Below are 10,000 nucleotides of genomic sequence, written 5' to 3' on the forward strand. Positions count from 1 at the left end.
TGTTTAAAAATCACTTAATGTTATAATTACCATCCATAACAACCTGTCAAATTCACATATGTAAGATGTCAAGCCAAAATTAATAATAAAATAATAAAGAACACGATTGACCGGTGGTCCGTTGACTACACATGCATACGAGTACCAGAAATATTTTGTAAACAATGTAACACAATATAATGTGTAAGTTTCAAAGCAAATGCAACCACAAATAACATCAAAGAACAATGTGGGACTACTGTTTTAATTTCATAAAACCAAACGTATATTTTCTGCCCCCGATATTGAACGTGTAGTTAGTATGTATCGTACAAACAACATTCGTTGAGACAGGTAGTCGGGATTCTAGCGCCAGTTTTATTTGGGCAACCATGATTGGGATTTCACTCAATGCACTTATTATTAATTATTATTATTATTATTATTATTATTATTATTATTATTATTATTATTATTATTATTATTATTATTATTATTATTATTATTATTATATATATAAATAATAATAATAATAATAATAATAATAATAATAATAATAAAAATAATAATAATAATAATAATAATAATAATAATAAGCAGTTGAAAGGATATAGTCTTTGGTGTATAAGTGCATATGTACAATATTTCTTATAATAAATGCTTCAAAACAAAACAAAACTAAAAAAAATAAATAAAGAATAAATGAATAAAAATATCTATTTGGGCATTTACTTACATTAATAGTCTTGAAAATCACAATCACAATCCATGAAAATTAAATATCCCAAAATCCGAAGAAGACATGAATTTAATCCAAAATCCAACACAGGAATGTATTTTAATAGGAGACAGATATCCTATTAAAACCATAGCATTACTTGCAAACAACAATACCCCACTCTGCGTTTAACGGGCTTGTGGCCGTCACATTGTAAATTGTGGCCGCATTAGGGTAATCGGTGTCCTAAAGACTGACATACTGACATACAATCAATGAGAACTATAAAGAATCCATTCTAGAATTCAACTACAAACTGAAAAGCATGATAAATATCACTCTCTCAAATAATTTCCTTTGCTCAGGTTCACTCACACTCTCCTTTATTGCAAAACATTGATAAGTGAGATAAAGTTTGTATTTCAATTATAAACTTAATCACATAACCTAAATGATGGAGAATAAAAACAGCTAATTATAAAAAAAATCACAGATCAATTTATCTATCTGAAATCCGCATATTTAGCTTAATTACTCATTGACCATATATTTTTTAAATGGCATTGTTTCATTTAAACAAGACCATGACGCTTATGCCTGGACCGGGTATTCACAAATTCTGCTTTTGTGTTCCACTTTTCGAATCGAATTAATCTCTATCTTATCCGTTTATTTGCAAATTTTCTGCACTTTATAAATAAGACCATAACGCTTATGTCTGGATCGGTTGTTCGCAAATTCTGCCTTTGTGTTCCACTGTTCGATTAGAATTAATCTCTATTTTTTCCGTTTATTTGCAAAGTTTCTGCACTTTATAAATAAGACCATAGCGCTTATGTCTGGACCGGGCATTCGCAAATTCTGCTTTTGTGTTCCACTTTTCGAATCGAATTAATATCTAGTCTATCCGTTATTTGCAAAGTTTCTGCATTTTATTAATAAGACCATAACGCTTATGTCTGGACCGGGCATTCGCAAATTCTGCTTTTGTGTTCCACTTTCGAATCGAATTAATCTCTATTTATCCGTTTATTTGCAAAGTTTCTAGATTTTATAAATAAGACCATAACGCTTATGTCTGGACCGGTGTTCGCAAATTCTGCCTTTGTGTTCCACTGTTCGATTAGAATTAATCTGTTTTTTCCGTTTATTTGCAAAGTTTCTGCACTTTATAAATAAGACCATAAGCGCTTATGTCTGGACCGGGCATTCGCAAATTCTGCCTTTGTGTTCCACTTTCGAATCGAATTAATCTTTTTATCCGTTTATTTGCAAAGTTTCTGACTTTATAAATAAGACCATAGACGCTTATGTCTGGACCGGGATTCGCAAATTCTGCCTTTTGTGTTCCACTTTTCGAATCGAATAATCTCTATTATCCGTTATTTGCAAAGTTTCTGCACTTTATAAATAAGACCATACGCTTATGTCTGGACCGGGTCATTCGCAAATTTCTTTTGTGTTCCACTTTTCGAATCGAAATAATCTCTATCTTATCCGTTTATTTGCAAAGTTTCTGCACTTTATAAATAAGACCATAACGCTTATGTCTGGACCGGGCATTCGCAAATTCTGCTTTTGTGTTCCACTCTTCGAATCAAATAATCTCTATTTATCCGTTTATTTGCAAAGTTCTGACTTTATAATAGAACTACGCTATGTCTGGACCGGGCATTCGCAAATTCTCTTTGTGTTCCACTTTTCGAATAATGTCTATCATCGTTTATTTGCAAAGTTTCTGCACTTTATAAATAAGACCATAACGCTTATGTCTGGACCGGGCATTCGCAAATTCTGCTTTTGTGTTCCACTTTTCGAATCGAATGAATCTCTATCTTATCCGTTTATTTGCAAAGTTTCTGCACTTTATAAATAAGACCATAACGCTTATGTCTGGACCAGGCATTCGCAAATTCTGCTTTTGTGTTCCACTTTTCGAATCGAATTAATCTCTATCTTGTCCGTTTATTTTCAAAGTTTCTAGATTTATAAATAAGACCATAACACTTATGTCTGGACCGGGCATTCGCAAATTCTGCTTTTGTGTTCCACTTTTCGAATCGAATTAATCTCTATTTTATCCGTTTATTTGCAAAGATTCTGCACTTTATAAATCAGACCATGACGCTTATGTCTGGACCGGGTATTTGCAAATTCTCCTTTTGTGTTCCACTTTTCGAATCGAATTAATATCTAGTCTATCGGTTTATTTGCAAAGTTTCTGCATTTTATAAATAATAATAATTGTTCAAAATTTTACCTTACACCCGATATTACAAGTACAAGTGAGCCAGGTGAAGAAGATTGTCAAACAGTGTGACAGATGAAATAGGAAGAGAGAGAGGGAGAGAGAGAGAGAAGAGAGAGAGAGAGAGAGAGAGAGAGAGAGAGAGAGAGTAGAGAGAGAGAGAAGAGAGAGAGGTAAGAGAGAAGAGAGAGAGAGAGAGAGAGAGAGAGAGAGAGAGAGAGTAAGAGAGAGAGAGAGAGAGAGAGAGAGAGAGAGAGAGAGAGAGATATTCGTTTTTTGTTCAAAATCTCTCTCTCTCTCTCTCATTGCACAAGGTTGTGCTATTTACTACTATTTATCAAGAACAGCCAAGCTGGCAACCCAGTCTCTGTATAAACTAAGCAAGATGGCAACAGGGACCTCGCTCCTTATCCAATGCCGAAGCTTTAGTTTGAGTCAAACGGTTTTGTTAAAAAAAAACACCCAAAATAAGTTCGTGTCGTAAGTGATGGAAGTTGAAGTCGGCTTATTATAAAATCGTTTTTATGGTCTGTTTGGATTACCCTTTTTAAATAGAAAAAGTGAATATATCATAAACTTGAAGAATAGGCAAGCTAAATGAAATTTAAATTGACTGATTAAATGAGTACGCGAGGCTGAGTTGCGAACGACTGCTGGGTTCCGACATTCCGATCCCAGTGTCATTCATGTTCACCGTACCGTGTTACTGTCTACACACTACACTGCATTGTTAGTGACTGGTCATGTCTTTTTTGTTTGTATGTTTTACGCAAGCTTAATAAAAATTAAATTGACTGATTAAATGAATACGTGAGGCAGAGTTGCGAACGACTCATGGGTTCCGACATTCCGATCCCAGTGTCAGTCATGTTCACCGTACTGTGTTACTGTCTACACACTACACGGCATTGTTAGTGACTGGTCATGCCTGTTTTGTTTGTATGTTTCTTTTAATATGGGTCAATTTACAAAGAATAATAATAGAAATGTTCAAAACAAAAACTAGATTCACTATTACGTGCCTGTAATGAAGTGCTTTCCACAAACCGTGAGCGAGAATGATGGTGGAGGTAATGGCAACCATGTGGGTTTGTTATTGTTTCTTACCTCCGTCAACCCGCGCATCCGGTTGCGCACCCACGCTGATTCTGACCAATAATGGTCTAGTGGTATGACACCCGCTTTGGGATCGGAAAGTCCTGGGTTCGAGCCTCGCGCTCGGTGCATAGTTGAGTCTTTGGACAAGGCTCTTTACTCACATTCTCTCACCGTACTCAGGTGTAAAATGAGTACCTGGCCGTTAACAGCGTTGTCTTTGTCTGAAAAATTGTAATATCGCCTAACAGGCGGCATGTCCCGTCCTACATATCAAATGTTGCTGTTGACCGGGGACCCCTTTACAAAGCGCTTTGATCACATTTAGTGGATATTGTAAAGCTCAATTTTTTAAAGTAAAACATTAGCTTTGAATATGGAATGTTTCAATTTTAGATGCCTGTGTATTCTTTGTTAGTTCCCATCATCATCATCATCATCATCATCATCATCATCATCATCATCATCATCATCATCATCATCAGGGGCAGCGGTACGGTCTTTGGTTGGCACCCGAAAGGTACCGAGTTCGATCACCCGCCGCTGAGTGGTCTTGAGCAAGTCACCTTGCCCTAACTAAATTTGCGGCGCTGCACTGCGGCTATCGCTTGGGTTATTCCAGTCTTCCCTTAGAATAGACCCGAAAGACGAATCTCCCCTATGGGATGAATAAAGGGAATTATGTTTAATTTATTTATCATCACCATCATATCAGCGGGATCATCATCATCACCACCACCACCACCACCACCCTAATAATAATGGATAAAATAAATATCAACACATTTCAATGTAATAATCAATCTAAAATCAATCAGTGCTCCTAAAAGACCCTTTGATTTCTTTGTCTAATTCGTTCCATACTTTTGGAGTCCCGACAAAGAAAGATTTTCAGCTAACTATAGTTTATATAATATGGGAACATTAATCAGTCGTTTATATTGGAATCGGAGTTGTCTAGCAGGTGTATTAGTTCAAAGCGCATTTCCAAGGATTTACCATGCTCAATGAACTTCACAATATTTAATTTAATTTATTCCTCCGGCACGCCATATCGACCATACATCCATTTCGTACAGTAGGTACCGATCGCTGTTTGGAGTCTTTTTGTATTAAAGCTCTTTACAATACCCGTCATTGCTTATAAGATAAGAATACATTCACACCTGAGTCAAGTGACTGACACACGGACTTAACGTCTGGATCACAATTTTCAACAATCACTGTCACTCATCCGGCCATTGACAAGGCTTGATTTTGTGACAAGAGACACCGTACCACTGAGCGACCGAACAAATAATCACCATCTGCGCCATCGTCATCATCATCATCATCATTATCATCATCCTCATCACAGCCGTAACAGCCAGCAAAACCACAATCATCATCTTCGGGTCCGGTCTATCCGTGTGGGGGGTGGGGGTGGAACCTGCTAAAGTATTTCATTTTTAAACAGAAACACGATAATCATCATCATCATCATCATCATCATCATCATCATCGTCATCCATTGTCGTCGGCATCGTTATCATCGTGTCCGGGCAATCCGTGTGTGTCTGGGTGTGGAACCTGCTAAATATTATTATTATCTACCTACCTAATAAAAACACACCATTCTTGTTCATTTATTTTTCAAATAATGAAATGAAAGGCACGACCTTTCCCGCACACACAAGAGGCGATGACGACCAGTGACAAATTATGGGAGGTGGGGGCGGCCGACAACTTTTGGCGCGACATAAATATGAAATGTTAAGGTGACAGCGGGATGATGGTGGTGGGAGGGGGGGGGGGGTCTCAACCCTTCACCATCAACAACTGTTTGATGGCGTGTGTGTGTGTGTGTGTGTGTGTGTGTGTGTGTGTGTGTATGTGTGTGTGATGCGACGAACGATCATAATCAAGGCTGCCAGACAACCAGATTTCTTCTTGCCCAAGTAGTCAAATAGACCCCAAATAGCCAAACACCACAAGCATTCTGACTCCCTTGAAAAACTCATTTGTTTTGATTAACAAAACAATCGACTACAGTTGGATAAACTTATCTTTTCATTTTTTTTAAATAAAATATTTTTTTTAAATGAATAATAATAGAAAAGCGTTTCTTAGTAACCAATTTTGAACTTGGCCATCTGGCAGCCCCCATCATAACCAGCTGCAGTCAAGCCAGCCACAGACATAAGAGAGGGAGGGGTATGTGAAGTTTCCTGTGGCAAACGAGTTGCTCGTGTTTTTGTTTTTTTTCAAACGAATCACTGCTCGATGACGTCACTGACTCGAAACCCGCCCGAAACCGACTCGATTTTAGAGGACTCGATCGAAAACCCGCTCGATTTGATCGTTTCAAACTCGACCCAGCACTACCGCTTCGTACGTATTCTCATTCGTTTAATTCTATGGGCTGAATAGAGTTTTACATTAACAAAACACTTTTTTTAAATCGTTTGGACCAAAAATCTTTACTTTACATTTAAATAGATTATGATGACCTGCAAATTGCCAATTCCACTTATTATAAATCATATTTATCCTCACATCAATAATGATAATAATAATAATAATAATAATAATAATAATAATAATAATAATAATAATAATAATAATAATAATAATAATAATAATAATGATATAATAATAATAATATATAATAATAATAATAATAATAATAATAATGATAATAAATAATAATAATAATAATAATAATAATAATAATAATATAATAATAATAATAATAATAATAATAATAATAATAATAATAATAATAATATTAATAATAATAGTAATAAAAATATGGGCTGAATAGAGTTTTACATTAACAAAACACTTTTTTAAAATCGTTTGGACCAAAAATCTTTACTTTACATTTAAATAGATTATGATGACCTGCAAATTGCCAATTCCACTTATTATAAATCATATTTATCCTCACATCAATAATGATAATAATAATAATAATAATAATAATAATATAATAATAATAATAATAATAATAATAATAATAATAATAATAAATAATATGATGATGATGATATGATAATAATAATAATAATAATAATAATAATAATAATAATAATAAATAATAATATAATAATAATAATAATAATAATAATAATATTAATAATAATATAATAATATAATAATAATAATAATAATAATAATAATATAATAATAATAATAATAATAATAATAATAATAATATAATAATAATAATAATAATAATAATAGTAATAATGATGATGATGATGATGATGATGATGATGATGATGATGATGATGATGATGATGATGATGATGATGATGATGATGTTAATCACTATTTCCATTATTTACAATATCATTTTATCTCCATCATTATAGACATTAATACAATCATATCTACCACCCCAAAATACCACCATTACCACTCGACAACGTCACACTTTCATCATCATCGCCATCATCGTAATTATGGTCATAATTATTAGCACCAACAATATTGTGACTACCATCATTACTTAAAATCATTTCAACTAAACCTCGACTAAAACAATGATTGATTGTTTTGTGTTTGTTTGCTTGCTTGCTTTTTTTCAGACGGTGCTGAATGGTTCAGCACCACACCCGATGTAACAAAGACATGGCAGGATATCCGGTTCCTTCAGCCTGGGATGACCTACCTGATCCGTGTCGTGGTGACCAATGGCGACCAAAAGATAATGTCAATGGAAGAAGATGTGATTACAGATGGGAATGGTCAGTGGCTAATTCCAATGCATAATAGCATGTTCTTTCATTGTGATAAATTTAATTAACCCGTTAACTGTCGTACTCTGGGGGGGGGGGGGGGGGGGGGGGGGGGGAATACGCGTTTTCCACAGTATGGCAGTTAACTGGTAGTGGCAAAAATCGGCATAAAACTAAATCTGAAAAGTTGTGTATCAAGCAATGTCATGGGGAAAAAAAAAAGTAAAAAAGATAACACCACGATATCCTACAAAAAACGACATCTCCAATTATATTATTTTCTCACAAAGTCGTCATATTGTTCCAAGCATTCCTTAATTGATGGTTCGTCCGTTACTAAACGTTAACCAATCAGAATATTTCCTGCCATTTACTCCGTTTCGTCCCCTTAACTATTTATTTCCTGTATGAACTGAACTATACGATAGCTGACGCAATTTTAAAAAGTGTATACACTGTATGTTGATTGAAGACCTGAAGGCTCATACTATAAGATAATAGTAAAACAGGCATCCATGTCAATAGCTTGACAGGCTTAGATAGCAACAAGAGGTGACAGAGGAACCATCAATTCTCCACAATTTGTACTGTTTTTTTTAAAAGATCAGTTTTGAAAAAGAAGGAGAAGAAAAAATCAAAATCAACAGTCAAATACAATCTTTACTGCCGTATCGGGAAAAAAAAACACATTTTAAAAATTTTGGCCAGAAACTCAACCATCAAATCGATCGATCAAAATGACCCTCATCTTGTAAAAAGATTTCGAACCTGTGAAATAATATGTCTTATATTTATTCTGACTTGAAGTCCCAGTTTGAGAGTTTTCGATAAGACGGGGGTGATTTTAATAGGTCGATAATTGAAGGACATTTTTCCTGGCCAAAATTTTTAATGTATTTTTTTTTTTCAGAGTGTGGCAATATATGTCTTATACTTATTATGACAAAATGCATTTTTCATTTTGTACAGAAAACACAAACTTACTACATACATTGATGTATTAAGATGACCCTAAGTTTTCCTAAATAGATACAGAAGAAGGTTTGAGGCTTCTTGACAAGTTGGGAGTCACCTTAATCCATAGAATACATATTATCTATGGTAAAAATATAAAAGCTGTTTTGTTAGTGTATGAATATGAACCCGGGGGGGGGGGGGGGGGGGGTTGTCAAAAAATATTAAATACAGAAATGCAAAGAAAATGTTATAAAATGATTGTCTTCTTTTCCCACCTCCCTACCCCCACCCCAACACGTACACACAACCGCTCATTCGTCTATATCGTTTTCCCTTCTTTCTTCTTCTTTAAAAAAAATATATTAGCTGCAGCATATGACGTGGTGGAAAATCTTGGATGGTTCTTGGCAGTGATCTTCTCCCTGCTGTTGCACATCGCCCTCATCATCCTGTTTTGTATCGGCTACAAGAGAGGCTTCAGACTTAGTTCCCTATCACAAAGGGAGCTTCGCACCTACAAAGAAGGGGGGAACGTCTATACGGGTACTGCCTATAGTAAGATGACATGGATTGCCGTTGGTGGCGAACGGAGTGCAGTTGTAGAGGATGATGGCTTTGATAATTTTTGCTGCTTTCAGCTTCTTTTTCAAACCAAAAACAAAAAACAATAAACAAAAACAGATGTGAATCAGTTTAAATTTTGGTTGTTATGTACATTTTTATGTTTATCTTTTTATTTGCGAATAATGACTAAAAATGTTTTATGCCAATTCGTTTCTTGACTGAGTGTCATTTACCAAACAAATTATCATTAATTTTTGTTAACGTGGCGGATTAAAATGTTGATGCGAAATATGAACAAAATCGTTTGCTCATTCAACCCTACTAAAAGTTCTTTTAAATTCTTATTGAACAGCTTTAGAAGATACATTTTTCCCCATTGCTGTATGTTATCCATCTTTACTGCGGCTCATTTTGAATGTTTGCAAACACGTTTTCTTTCCTTTGCATATCTTTACACGCCTAATAACTCATTCTAGCGAAGCTTTGAATTTTCTTCAGTTAGTTATTTCTACCTGTGCAACACATTGCTTTACATTTATATAATATACTTTAGTGATGATGATGATGATGATGATGATGATGATGATGATGATGATGATGATGATGATGATGATGATAATAATATTGTTTCAAAACCGCAAACGATTTAAAACAAAATGGAGGAGAACTTATTTATTGTTAATATAGCCAATCTGTGTTACAATAGAGCAATTGAAG

At 34.6% G+C, this 10,000-nt stretch overlaps 1 protein-coding gene across 3 annotated transcripts in view; it reads left to right on the forward strand.

Moving 5' to 3' along the window:
* Positions 1 to 10,000, forward strand: part of LOC144956688 (neuroglian-like) — a 70,121-nt gene that overhangs the window by 54,109 nt on the left and 6,012 nt on the right. For 2 of the 3 annotated variants that reach the window (XM_078887348.1, XM_078887364.1), the window contains 2 exons: positions 7,613 to 7,771; positions 9,086 to 9,274. In XM_078887348.1, the coding sequence (XP_078743474.1) occupies positions 7,613 to 7,771; positions 9,086 to 9,274 (348 nt within the window). The remainder of the gene's footprint in view (positions 1 to 7,612; positions 7,772 to 9,085; positions 9,275 to 10,000) is intronic. The other variant, XM_078887357.1, reaches the window with a different exon arrangement.

This window comes from Berghia stephanieae, chromosome 1 (assembly GCF_034508935.2).
Source record: "Berghia stephanieae isolate SIO BIC M18660-M18661 chromosome 1, UCSD_Bste_1.3, whole genome shotgun sequence".
Taxonomy (NCBI): domain Eukaryota; kingdom Metazoa; phylum Mollusca; class Gastropoda; order Nudibranchia; family Aeolidiidae; genus Berghia; species Berghia stephanieae.